Here is a 13,842-nt window from a genome sequence, read left to right as displayed (position 1 = left end):
AAACGAATCTGTACTGCAGTGCCATTGTTCATGATTATCATTTTACAAGTAACTTTAATGAATGTTGTTACTCGAAATATAGTTAAGCGCAATCAATAGATAGTTGATAGTTGATGAAGAATATTTGGTAGTGGAAAGCTCTTAAAGAAATCAATTACTACAGCAAAATAAGAAACTAGAATGCTTAAGTATGACTCAATATTGAATTCATTTTTTATTTTTTTATTTTCTTTATTGGGTTTTAACAATATAAACAAACCACTGTCATGTATCAATGCAATATACATAATCACACATCTAATCTCCTTCCCTCCCCTGACTCCCCTCCCTCCCCCAAGACCACGGTCGATCCATCAGTCCTCATCGAGCCAGCTTTCGGGCCAGGGCTATTCGTACCGTCTGAGGTACCATCTGACGCTATGGAATGGAGCAATGGCACTGTTATCGCTACCCAACGGTGTAGTTCTTCACTGGTGTCTAGCCTCTGTTCATGAATTGCGGTTTCCCATGCTCCAGTCTCAGCGGCTATCCACCTCCTAAGGTCTCCCCACCATTGAGCCTCGCTCAGGCTTCTGGGGCTTTTCCATCCCATGGCTATGCGTCTTTTTGCCGTTATGTATGTTAGGTCTTTGAGTCTGTTTAGAAACTTGTTTTTCCTGCTGCGTTTGTATCTGCCCAAAATACAGGCCACTGGCTTATGCCCTTCCACTTCAATGTCCGCGTTTGCCACTCTTTCCTTTACTTGTGCCCAGAAACCTCGTATCACTGGACAGCCCCAGAACATATGGGTCATTCCCGCCCTAGGCTCGTTGCATTTGGGGCATATCTGGATTTCTGCACCCCTGAACCTCGATATGGCTTCCGGTGTGAGGTAAGCCCTGTTGGTGATGTACAGTTGGATAAGTTGTAAACGGGCATTTCTGGAGATTTTTTTTGTGATAGTGGGTTATCTCCTCCCATTCTTTATCTTCGAATTCGAGGCCCAGTTCGTTTTCCCACTTCCTTCTGCATTTGAGTTCGTTTCTGGTCGTGTCTCGCATCAAGGCTTCATAAGAGTCGTGAAGTTTTGTGTCTAGCATTGTTTCTATGATCTCGTTCTCCGTTGCCAGGTTGGCAGCCCCGGGCCATCTGTTCCTCATAGCCTGTACCACTGCCCTGTGGAGCAAAAACTGTCCTGCAGGTAGGCCTGTGGCTTCGCTGAGTTCGGTGAATGTTAAGATCTCTTGTTCCTGAATCAGGTCTCCTAGGATAGCCACACTATAGGGTTCCCACTGGGTACACACTTCCAATTGGCCCCATGAGTATTTTGCCATGATTGCCGCTATGGGAATTTGTGGGGAGTACAGATCTTCTGCCCGCACTGATCTGCAGGCCCGTTTCCAAAGCTGGGTCCCAAGTCTGGCCAGGTATGGACAGTGTCGTATAACACTCTCCTCGACCCAAAGTAGGTCTCTGAGTAACAGTCGAGGCAGAGCTGGTTGGAGGAGTCGGGTGTCTGTTGTGATCTCGTCGGCCATCCATCGCATCACATGCCTCAGTTGACTTGCAAGGTAGTATAGCTCGAAGTTGGGAACTTTCATTCCTCCCCTCTCGTAGGGTCTTTGGAGTGTCTCCAACGCCACCCTGTGCATGCCCCCCTGCCAGAGGAATCTCCTACAGAGTTTATTTATGTCTCTAAAGAATGAGGGGGGGATGTTGAAGGGGGCATTGGTGAAATTCTGTAGTAGGCGGGAGAGTGCCACCATCTTGAGGAGACCCGCCCTTCCGGCCACCGAGAGCGGGAGCTTACCCCAAAATTCCATAGATTTCTCAAGGGTGTCTTTAGCTCTAACCGTATTGAGGATGTGTTCTGTGTTTGGATTTCGATGTATAGTGATTCCCAGGTATCTAAAGGAAGTCACCTGCCATTGAAGATCCAAGGGGGGCAGGGATCTGAATTTGTCGTTATATAGTGCAGCGAGAGGGTAGAGACCAGACTTGTCTTTGTTGATCTGGATCCCCGTATGTCTTTGAAATCCGTCTTGGGTCTCTAGGATATAGGGCAGGAGATGCTCAGGATTGTGTAGATACAATAGTGTATCGTCGGCGTACATGGAGACGAGGTGGGTCACACCGTCTATCTCAATGCCCCCAACTCCGTATTCCTGTCTAAGGTAAGCAGCTACGGGTTTAGCGGCGATGATATATAACATGGGGGGACAGTGGGCATCCCTGACGGGAGCCTCTATGGAGGGACCACTTGTCGGCATGTCTTGTTCGTGCGCACCCTGTCGTTTGGGTTGGTGTAAACCAATTGGGTCCATTTTAAAAAAGCTGGTCCTATCCCCATCCCCATTTTAACCATGGTGGCATATAGCCATTCCCACCGAATCAAAGGCCTTGGTGGAGTCGAGTGACGCGGCTGCGTATTTCTGAGGCCTTCGTTCCGCGCTATAGATGACGTGTTGTAACCTGCGCAGGATCTCGGTGATGGAGCACCCCGGCACGTAGCCCGTTTGGTCCTAACGGATCAACAGGGGGATTACTCTACGCAATCTATTCGCTAGCAGGGCAGTTAGAATCTTGCTATCTACTTTTAAAATAGAGAGAGGCCTGTATGAGCCGCAGTCCGTTCCGTCCTTTCTAGGCTTAAGTAGGGGGATGATTACGGCTTCCCTCATGGAGTCCGAAAGGGTACCGTGTTCATAGGCTTCGTTAAACACCTGCGCCAACAGTGGGGCCAGGATCTCCTTATATAACTTATAAAGGAGGCCATCCGTGCCCGGAGATTTTCTGGATGGTAGGGATCTAATGATTACCATTACTTCGTCGGAAGTGATATTCTCGTCTAGGGCTTCCGCCATCTGTGAGTCTAATTTGGGCAGCTCAATGATGTCCAGGACATCCTCGATCTCGGTGTCAGTAGGAGGCGGGGTCTTGGAATAGAGGTTGCGATAGAACTCAGAGAAGACTTGAGTTGATTTCTTTTTGGGTATGTGCATGGTGCCATCTGGTTTGAGTATATGGCAAATGGGTGTCCGGGGAGTCAGATAAAGCCAGGCTAAGAGTTTCCCGGGTTTGTCTCCCAGGGCATTTGTTCTTTCGGTGTGCTTAGCATAACTCAATTTCCCCAGGGATTCCCAGTGTGTTAAACAGGTTTGCCTTAGTTTGGTTATTTTTTGTAGGTGTTCTGGGGTTGAGTCAGCCCTGCCCTCCAGTTCTCCTAGCTCTTTCTCAGAGCATTCTAATGAAGTTATGATGGATCTTTGGGCACCACCTATAGCTGCAATCCTCTCTCCCCTTATAACTACCTTGTACGCCTCCCACGCTGTGCTTATATATCTTACGCTATTCAAGTTACTTCGCCAGTATTCCTCGGTACTATCCCTTATGTGCTCACAGAAAGCCGTATCAAGCAGGGCCTCTGCCCTAAGCCTCCACGTGGGCACCGGGGGTCTAGGCGGGGACACTTCCCAGGTGACCAACAGGGGGGAGTGGTCAAACAGCACGCTGGGCAGGTAATGTGCGTCGCCAAACTTGGCTTATTGCTCTTGACTTGCAAAAATGTAGTCCAGCCTAGTGTGGACGGCGTGAGGTGGGGAGAAAAAGGAGTATTCATGTTGTTCTAGGTGGTGTTCCCTCCACAAATCCCAGAGTAACAGCTGATGTGTTAGTTTAGATAATATTTTGGCAGGAGGGGATGGGCGAGTATGTTTGTTGTCTAATCTTTCCTTTAGGGGGTCAAGGGTGCAGTTGTGGGTGCCCCCCAGATCATAATGTTGTCTCTATAAGGGCTAAGTCGTGAATATAGGGAGTGGAAAAAGACTGTTGCGTCATGGTTAGGTGCATAGGTGCTGATAAGACATAACTCTCTACCCTCAATAGTGCCATACACAAGTGCCATCCTACCCTCATCAGCCGTTTTGGTGCTTATTAGCCTGAAGGGGATGGTCGGATCAATCCAAATCAAGACCCCTCTGGCATAAGAGGAGTAAGAGGATCCTATCAGGGGGGTCCCCCGCCATGTCTTGGCTAATGCTTCCAGTTTTTTCGCAGCTAGGTGTGTCTCTTGGAGCCTGGCAATCCCAGTCTTGCATCTTTTCAAATATGCGTGAATTTGGCGTTGCTTAACAAAGCTATTCATGCCTCTGACATTCCACGTCATAACCTTTATCCTATCAGCCATGCGTATCATGCGGTCTGTCGTTCGTTTCTGGCGTCGCTTGAGGTCCTGCTGGTGATGTATGTGAAATTTCCCTGTGGTCTTGATGTCTCCCGGTTTAGGTTCCCAACTTTGGTGCTAACACCCCATTTCCCCCCCCCAATAACTGTAAATTCCCCAAACTTAGAACAGGTCCAGCGAGATTCCCCTTGTTATGACGGTCCCGTTTCCGCTCCGTTTGACCACACATTGGTCTTCAGGTGCCCTACGGGCGGGTATATATACCCTGAAAGAAACTTCCGGGGGTGGAGTGACATTTGGCTCCAGTGTCTCGCTCTAGAGGAACATTCCAGCTGTGCCTAGACTCGGTCATTCTGGTGATGGGCTATTGCAATTGGAAGGACTCTCCTGTACTTCGTGGCGAAGGGCTCAGTGCGGCCTCCGCTTCTTCTCCTCAATGTCAGGAATCTGCTGCCCGTCCATCCAGTCCCGGGCCTGTGCCGGTGTGTCAAACAGGTGGGCCTTGTTGTTGTGTATTACCTTCAATCTTGAAGGGTACAGAAGCATGTAGCGCAATCCTGCTGCTTTCAGTCTGGCTTTTGTGTGTATGAACTTCGCCTTATTCATTTGGACCTGGAAGGTGTAATCTGGATAGATGGCAATTTTTGCGCAGTTTCTTTGGATCTGACCACCTGATCGCGAAAAGGCCAGTATGACCTCTCGATCCCTGTAATTAAGTACCTTCGCTATCATAGGCCTTGGTGGGGTGCCCGGCGGCGTTTTCTTTGCAAGAGACATATGGGCTCTCTCGATAGTGAAGCCTTGCGAAAGCCTTTCTGCTCCTACTTCCTGCAGCAGGAGGTTCTCAACGTAATTAGTGGGGTCAGGTCCCTCAATACCCTCCGGCAGACCGAGGAGTCGAATATTGTACCGGCGAGCTCGCCCCTCTGCCTCCTCAGCCCTATCCTCCAAATTCTTGACTCTTGGTTGAAGCACATCCACGTCTTGAAGGAGTTGGGTTCTGGCTTCTGTATTTTCTTGGACCTGGGTTTCTAGTGCTTCAGTTCTGCTGGCTAAGGAATGGACGTCTTGACGCAGGAGGCCCAGGTCTGTGGCCACGGCATCAATTTTGTTTTCCATTGTTGCTTGGAACAACTTAATGGCCTCGAGGATCTGGGTATTGCTGGGTTCAGCTGCCGCTTCGGTGGGGTCGGGTTGTGCCTCTGTAGTTTCCACATTTGAGCATTCAGGGCCTGTGGGCCCGCCGGCTGTGAAGGTGTCTATAGTGGTTTGGCACTGCTTGGACCTTGCTCCCTTCCCAGACATCTTGTCAGGTGTTGACACCCCTCCGACCCATGTGCAGGTAGCGTGGTTTGGAGGCTGCGAACGTGGGGGCCGGCACAGTGTCACGTGCCTGCCATTACAGATCTGGTTGTAGTTTCACTACGTTGAGGTGAGATGGTGTTCCGAACCCAGCAAGACGCTGCAGGGTGCTTGTATTGAGGACACAAGGGTCTCCGGCACCTTTCAATCAATTGCCTGCTCAGGCCCTGGGTAGCTGGGCGGGTTGGTCTGTGGTAGCTTATTTGTTTTGAATGCTATCTATCGCATCCGGAGAGCTTGCTTCTACCACTCATTGTTTCGTATGCCAATTGTGTCTCATAGGAAGGGGATGTCGTGCGGGCTGCCTCCTACCCCTCTGCAGCTCTTCTTGGTCCTACTGCCACTGTACATGCTTACCAAATCTGAAGATGGCTGCCAGAGGAGGGGCTTGGGGAGAGGGCAGTCATTGGCTGGGGGCAGTATGACCCAGAGTACAGTGACTGGTTTAGAGGAGAAATACAGTCTGTAAGTGAAAGTGAAACTGTTTTTTGTTTTATCGAGGATTACCAGCCTGACGGGGAATATTCATGATCATGTAAATCCATGCCAGACCCATGCTGGAGAACAAGTTACAGGTAAGTAATTTGTTCTTTAGTGTTTATATTAAAGGCCTAATAAAGCTTTGTATATTTTTCCACATCTTCTGTCTTACTGGGATTATTGTAGCAGTCTGTGAGTCTCTTATTGTAGCTTTTGGCAAATCTTGAACCTCCCCCCCCCCCCCGCTCCAGGGTCTAAGCCTTGCCGCTCTGCTACCCTACCTAGACTGGGTCTGGCTAGACTTCACTGTCTTTCCTGTTCACCATAATGCATTGGCCTCTCGGAATGCAACCCCAAGGTTGATTCTGAAAATCCATTTTGACAACCCGACAATGGAGAAGAAGGGATAGGACTTTGTACCTGTACAACCCTCTAGCGTGAGGAAGTAGAGGGAATTTATAGGAAGGCTCGTCCCCATTCCCCGCTTCTAGTAGAAGCCAACTGTAGGGGTCCTTGATTCTCTGAGCCCACTTACTCAGATTATTGGTTCTGTTGCAAGGGTCCCAGGGGGCGTGGGTGCTTTGGCCGTTTTCTGCATCAGGATTGGGTTTGGCTAGGCAGCGGTTCTGAATTCCGACTAGAGTGTTCCTGATGGTTTGCAGTTGAATGACAGAAGCACCCCTGACATGCAGTCTCCTACAGGTCCCACAACAATAGGAGACCCCTATGACACAATGGAAGCGAGCAGCAGCGAAGAACGCAGCGCTCAGGTGTCAGCAGGCGACTCACTTGGTGAAGGAAAGGAAACCTCTCCAAAATTACCCTTCTTTAGGTTAGTGAGCAGCAGCTGTAAGAGTACTGTTCTTGGGCCACAAGCTGGCGACCTGCAAAGTTCAAAGTAAAAAACTCAGAACAGGGGCCGATGCACAGCTGATGCTCTGAATGGAGCAGGTCAGCCTAACGTTTAGTTCACCGCCGAAGGCTTCAGTGGCCAGGAATTGCATGCCCAGACTAGTTGATCCCAGCAGCTCAGGTATGGAAACACTGACAAGGGTCTGCAGGACATCAATCTGGAGAGGCGGGGCTTCTTGGCTGGAGGCAATTCCTGATGTCTTCGATAGTCTGTTTCAGCTGGCTGCCACTCTTCGTAGGGCTCCCAGCTCCAAAGGCTGCTAGACTCCTTTTATGTTAATGTTATTGTTAAAGGAAATTTGTACCGCGCACTATCACCACCGGAGTGGTCCCATGGCGCTCTGGTGGCTCTGAAAGAGGAAGGGAAGGGGGGGTGTTATTGGGAGGAAGCTGGACAAGTGCGAGAGAGAAGTGTTGTGCTGTTGGCAGCCTCAGCCCGGTGGGTCCGTTGGCTGGGCCTGGGGTGTTTGCGGCCAGTAGTCGTCGTGTACTGTTGTGCAGTCTGTGTGTTTTTGTTTTGTTGTTGCAATGTAGTGAAGTTTGTGCGGTTTGTTGTGCTGTAGGTTTGTGATTGTGTTTGGAGTTTGAAAGGTGTATGCAGAGGGGGAAATTGTTAGTGCAATTGGTTAGTTGGCATCTCTATCCTGACTTGAGGTGGTGGGCTTCTGTTATCTCCCCAGATGGGTTTCAGGAGCATCCCTGCGCCTCTGTCCTGATCTGGGTTCCGTCCGGCCTTGAAGGTCCCTTTCGCATCTGGCCCCCTCCTCCCACAGCCTCTCACGCAGCCCTACCTGTCTTCCCTTCCCACTCATACGATACGGCCAGTGCACCTGCCAATGTCCACAGCTCAGCTATTGTGGTGTTTGCTAATATCCGGACAATTTCACAACACTGTGGTGCCTGGTGGCAACTAAGGGGCGAGTACGAGTGTTGGGTGGGGTTGTTGACTCCGTCTCCATGGGTGTCGCCTGTGTTCAACTCTATACTCGGCGTCACTTGTCCGGGTGCCGTGGGAGCTTCCCAGTCGGTTCTGGGAGTTGTGCGTGTCCACTCTAGTTTAGCCATCCCTTTTCCTTTCTGTTTCGGTTTTCAATTTGTCTGTGGTGTTGAAGAGCCAGATTTTTAGTAATTTCCTAAATTTTAGGTGATCTTTGTTGTTTCTTATTTCTTTTGGGATGTTGTTTGAGGTTTTTGCGGCTAAGTGGTAGAAGGAGGTGCCTCCAAGTTTTTTCTTGAGGTATGGTTGTGGTTGCAGGCGGATTTCGTTGCTTGACCTGAGGAGTCTTGTTGGCTTGTAGATTATTTTCTTTTGTAGGAATTCGGCTCCTTGTCCCCTGATTGCACATTGTTTTGAAGGTGATGTGATGTTTTACTCAGAGCCAGTGTAGTTTTCAGAGCAGGAGTGATGTGTTCTCTTCTTGATAGTTTGAGGAGTAGTCTGGCTGCTGTATTTTGGATCTGTTGTAGTTTCTTCAGGAGGTATTCTGGTATTCCGAAGTAGAGGCTGTTTGCATAGTCGATTCTTCACATGATGAGGGCGACGATAGTGAGTGTTTTGTGCGTTAAGGAGAGAAATGGTAGGATTCTTCTTGCCGTCTGGAGGAGGAATTCTTGACTGTTGCATTTATTTGTGGTTCTAGGGTTAGGGTGTTGTCCATCAGGATTCCCAGATTTTTTACTACCTTAGATGGTGATGGTGGGGTTCCCATTTCCGTTGGCCACGGGATGGCGGTTTCGTTCTCTTGGTCTTTAGATATGATCATGATTTCTGTCTTTCCTGGGTTGATTTTCAGGTTGTTGGCAGTCATCCAGTTGAAGACTTCTTTTAGACACTGGATTAGGGTTGAATGATCGGCTTGGGTGTCTTTGATTTTGTAGATGATTTGAGTATCATCTGCTTAGTTGTAGCATGTAATGTACTTTTTGAAGATTCTGATAACCAGAGTCTGATAGATGTTGAAGTACAGTGGTGATAGTGAGGATCCTTGTGGCACTCCACAGTCGTTAGCTCTTGGAGTGGATTTGAAGTGTTTAATCCATACGGCTTCTGTTCTGTCTGCTAGGAATGATTTAGTCCAGAGTAGTGCTGTCTGTTATGCCTATATCTTCTAGTCTTTTGGTTAGGGTGTCATGACTAACTGTGTCGAAGGATGCAGAGAGGTCGAGTAGGATAAGGGCTGAGGTTGTGTTTGAGTCTGCGTTAGTTTTTAGGTCGTCCCAGATGGATAAGTAGTGCTGTTTCCGTTCCTCCTGCGGGTCTGACACCGACTTGAGCTTGGTTTAGCAGGTGGTGTTTTTCTACATGTTCTTGGATTAGTTTATATGTGTAGGTTTCCAGGAGTTTTGCCGGGTAGGGAATGTTTGAAATCGGCCTGTAGTTGGAGAGGTCTTCTACGTCGCCACTTGTGTTTTTCAGAAGTGGTTTAATATATGCTGATTTGAAGGTCCTCGGTACAGTTCCTGGTGCTAGTGAATAGGTTCAGAAGGTTTCTGTAGTATTCTGCTGGCGTTCCTTGTGAGAGGATTGATTTGTAGATGTCCGGGGGACAGGGATCCATGGGTGATCCAGCTTGCTTGCTGTGTTTTACCACCATTGTGAATGCCTCTGCTGATATTTCAGGAAAGTTTTAGAGTTTGTGCTGAGGTTCTGTGATAGGTTTGCTTGGTAGTATGTTGTGGTCGGTTGGTATGTTTTGTATGGTTTGTCGGATGTCATTGATTTTCTTCTTGAAGTGGTCTGCCAGGTCGTTGCATAGTTTCTTTGAGGGGGTTGGGGTGTTGTCACAGCCTGGTGGGTTTCACATCTCTTTAATTATGTTAAACATTTCTTTTTGTGTGTTGGCGGCATTGCTGATTCTGTCATCATAATGCCTTCTCTTTGCCTTTTGAATTTCCTTCTTGTATGCGCAGAATTGTCTCTGGGACAGTGTTTTTTTGTCTGGGTTGTATTCTTTCTTCTATTCCAGTCCCATCTTTTTGATTTCCTTTTTCATGGTGGTTAATAGTGGGGTGAACCATTTTGCCATTGCTCTTTTTTTGTTTTGTTGATGGGGTGAATGGTTTTTCTGGGGCGATCTTGCCAATCGTGCCTGCAATCCGTTTGTGTAGTAGCTCTGCTTTCCCGTCTAGGTCACTAGCTCTAGTTCTGTAGGTGAGGGTTTGGTTAACTCCAGTTGTTCGAATAGGTTGCTTTCTTTGATGTGTTTCCGGTTTCTTTTGGTGGTGGTTGTGAGTTTAGGAGGTTGGATGCAGACTTGAGTAGGCAGAGTGATCACGAATGGGATGATGAGATGGTCGCTCCACAGTATTTGTATCGGCGGTGCCGTGGTGAGTTTTTCCTTGGCGAAAATTGCGTCGAGGGTGTGTCCTGCCAAGTGTGTTGCCCCTTTGACTAGTTGTCGTAGTTTCATGGTAGTGAATTGTTCAATCAGTGAGTTTTGGGAGTTGGCGTGACTGTCTTGAAACCAGATGTTGAAGTCCCCCAGATGATTAGGTGTTCGTGGTTGATGGCTATGTTGGTGATGGCTTCTATGAAATTGCTGACGAAGGTTGCATCATATGTCAGTGGTCTGTACACCAGGATGAATGTGACGTTGGTTTTTGGGCTTGCTGTTAGGTGTATTACCATAGTTTCGCAGTTGAGGATGTTGAGCGGTTCGTCTGTTTTTATTTTCAGGTGTCCTTTGAATGCTATTGTGATGCCGCCTCCTTTTTTGTTTTTCCTGTTTATTTGAAGGCATTTGAAGTCGGTTGGAAGGCAGCTTTGGAGTGTGATTTTGTAGTTGTCGTCTAGCCATGTTTCTGTGATGAACAGGATGTCCATGCTGTTGTCATCGAGTAGGTCGAAGATCTCTTGAGTGTTTTGACATGGATCTTGCGTTTATAAGATTGCACTGGAGTTTGGAGGTGTTGTTTGGTTTGGACTTTCTTGTTGAGGTAGTCTTCTGATCGGAGTTGGGGTTTCCATCCTGGTCGATCTCTTGTTGAGGTGTAGGTTTTGGGGTGTCAGCGTCTTCGAAGAGTTCTTCTAGGTTCTGTCTTGGGTTTTTTGTTTTCATCCGGTTCGTCTTCCATGAGTTGTGGTTGTTGATTTGCTTTGGTGATGTAAGGTGTTATCGCATCAGTCGTGTTTGCTGTTTCTTGTGGTGTTCATCCTTCTTCTGCACGTTTGTGTTGGGTAGTTTGATGTTGCTGCTTCTAGCGTTGGGTTGGTTTGCTCTGATGACCATTTGTCAGCGAGGTAAGGAGTTGGGTAGAGGGATTTGTCTCTTCTCTCTGTGTCAGTTCAATTCTTGTTCCTGACTGCGGGGGTGCGTTCTGTAGTTGTGGTTCTATGTTGCTGTTCCGGAGTGTTTGTTCTTTCTTCTCTTTTTCTTTCCCTCGGAATGGGTCGTTTGCGCAGCATTATTAGATAGAGAGTTGTTTAGTCTTTATTTGTTTGCTGATGTCCAGTTGGTTCTGCTTTGGTCTGGTTGTCTTGTGGTGTAGTAATGGGTGTGGAGGCTGTCCGCTAACAGTTAGGGCTCTGTCTATAGGTGATATTTCCGACTGATGTAGCCGACTCGTTCAGTCGTTATCTTGAGAGGGTTAGGGGGTGGTTAGGGGTTATATAGTTGGATTTTAACGGTGGCTCTCTTTGGTGTCCGTCTCCCTACTGCAATGAACAAGTAGTGTGGGTTTAAGAAGGATATCTACTAGTTGAAGGGTGATTTTGAGGGGCCTAAATTCCTAAATCCTAAATTTGAGCCTGAGTTGTCCTCGGCCCCCCAATGGAAAGGCTCTTCCCCACTCAAACTGGCAAGCAAGGTCTGTCCAATCATGGACAGCCTCTTGCCTCACATCTACCCCAAAACAGACATATCCCTGGCCTGAGCGTGGATTGGGACTGACAGTCCCAACCCTCCCATCCGGCCAGATGCTCATATCGCCCCTTTGACCAGGAAACTCAAAAGGGGACAAGGGACTACCATATATGTAATTTTCTGACCTGGGATGGAAGGAAGAAGGCCAAAGGACGAGATAGAGAAAGGACAGAGCAGGAAACGTGTGGATTTTGAGCATATGATACTTAAAATTGCATTATGCAGTCAAGTGCAAAAGTGCATGCGAGAAAAATATCTGCTGCCACTAGCCCGTCTTGGACACATCATGAAAGTAACAGAAATCTCCTGAAAAGAAAAAGGAAAAGGACTTCAAAGTAAGGTGATGTGTGCAGCTAAAAACCAGACGGAATCTTGCAAAATGGTGATAGTCCCTCTGCACTGGTAACCATTTGGGCTGACCAGTGCCTTCAAAAGAGATGAGCTGAGCAAAAAGACTTTACTTACCTCCAAAAGTCAGGGCAGGTGTCAAATCATAGCAAAAAGTTGGTAGGTTCCATTGATGTCAATGGACGGAAAGGTGCACAAAAGAAATCTTTCTTAACACTGAGCTAGAGTATTTTTGTGAGTTCATTGGTCAGGACTGGATTGGGAACTGCGCAGCCCCATTAAACATTCCTGACAGAAAATATCTGTTGCTTGGAAGGTATGTGGTTTGTGGCTGGCTATGAGTTGCAGCCCTTACCTGTTTGAATGGTGTAGATTCTTGCCACGTGCGGGCTGGGGGTAGTCTCGAACCTGAATCTTGGATAACAAGAGGAGCCCTAGAGCCGTTTATCAGGTAAAGACTGGAGCCTTGAATTCAAGTTAGAGGCGCACACACTGAAGACCTGCAAGACTGCTGCTGAGGACAAGCATTACCAAAGCTATCCCCCACTGAAGCCCTGCTGCCTTTGCTTGCCACGCACTCGTTGGTGCTCCAAAGGTTAGACTGCTGAAGCTAAGCAGACCCGTGCCCTGCACTAGAAGCCTGCTGTTGGATCATTGCTGAAGTGTCCCGTGACCATCCTGTGGGCTGCACATCTGAAGACGAGCCCTCTCCGCTGCACCAGCTGCCATTGTGAGCTGGATCTTGGGGCTCTGCGGGTCATCGACTTGTGGCATATGATCGTCTCTGCTGCTGTTGCTGCTCTCCTAGATGAAGAAAGCCTTCCTGGAGACTGAACTTTGCTGCGTCCACAATTCCCTTCTGCTGACACCTGACGTGTGTTTCTTTGCTACTGCCCTGCTTCTTCTGTGTCCCAGAGGTCTCTTCACCTAGTTGAACCTTCTGTAGCTACTGTCTTGAGGTGTTTGGCATGTCCAGCTGTAGGTCTGTCTGAGCCATCCCTGAACCAGAGATCAAAACCGCAGAGAAGCGTTACCCAATCCCCACAGTGTCTTCAGACACTGCATTTACGACCTATGGACCTCCTTTGACAGGATCAACAGCAGAAGTAAGCATCCCCAGCAATTCTGAATACCCCAGCGGTGGTCACTTACAGATGCAGGTGTATGTACCTGTTTTTGGGTCCCCCTCCTGCCATAAGCAGTACATGGGTGTAAAGTCGACTCAATAACAGGGAGGGAGTTGCAAATTGAAGTGACTGGTGGTTTGCAGATAGATCTGAGGAGGTTGAATAGTTTCTGTGTATGACTGGTGGCAGATTCCTACCTGTTTCCCTATGTTGTGTAAATACCTGTTGTTTCTGAAGTGGCTCTTGTTGAAACGGTGCCAATAAAATGCCATTGTGTTTGCACCAATGAAAAGACATGCCAATGCTTTTAGTTCCTGCACTTTAAGGCAGGACAAATGTAACTGTGACAAACTGTTAAATTTGTGAGCACTGACAGATGCTTATCATTATTCCATGCAGGTCATTCGAGCCTATCCTTCGACTGCTCCCACAGGGAGTCTCGCCCGTCAGCCAGCACTGGGCCACATGGGCTTTGTTCAACCTGGTCTCTGTGTACCGTAAGTAACTTGATTCTTAAAATGTCAGTCCATTCAGAGTGGTTTACTCTGCTGTGCACCAAAGCTCTCCTCTAAATGGCCTGTGGCACACT

General features: G+C 48.1%; 1 protein-coding gene across 4 annotated transcripts in view; it reads left to right on the top strand.

Annotated features, from left to right (window-relative positions):
- ZER1 (zyg-11 related cell cycle regulator) overlaps positions 1-13,842 on the top strand; it is a 423,267-nt gene that overhangs the window by 395,565 nt on the left and 13,860 nt on the right. For all 4 annotated transcript variants that reach the window (XM_069609184.1, XM_069609185.1, XM_069609186.1 and 1 more), the window contains exon 14: positions 13,653-13,750. In XM_069609184.1, the coding sequence (XP_069465285.1) occupies positions 13,653-13,750 (98 nt within the window). The remainder of the gene's footprint in view (positions 1-13,652; positions 13,751-13,842) is intronic.

This window comes from Ambystoma mexicanum, chromosome 8 (assembly GCF_040938575.1).
Source record: "Ambystoma mexicanum isolate Mex_15411 chromosome 8, UKY_AmexF1_1, whole genome shotgun sequence".
Taxonomy (NCBI): Eukaryota; Metazoa; Chordata; class Amphibia; order Caudata; family Ambystomatidae; genus Ambystoma; species Ambystoma mexicanum.
This window is presented reverse-complemented; position numbering and strand designations above follow the sequence as displayed.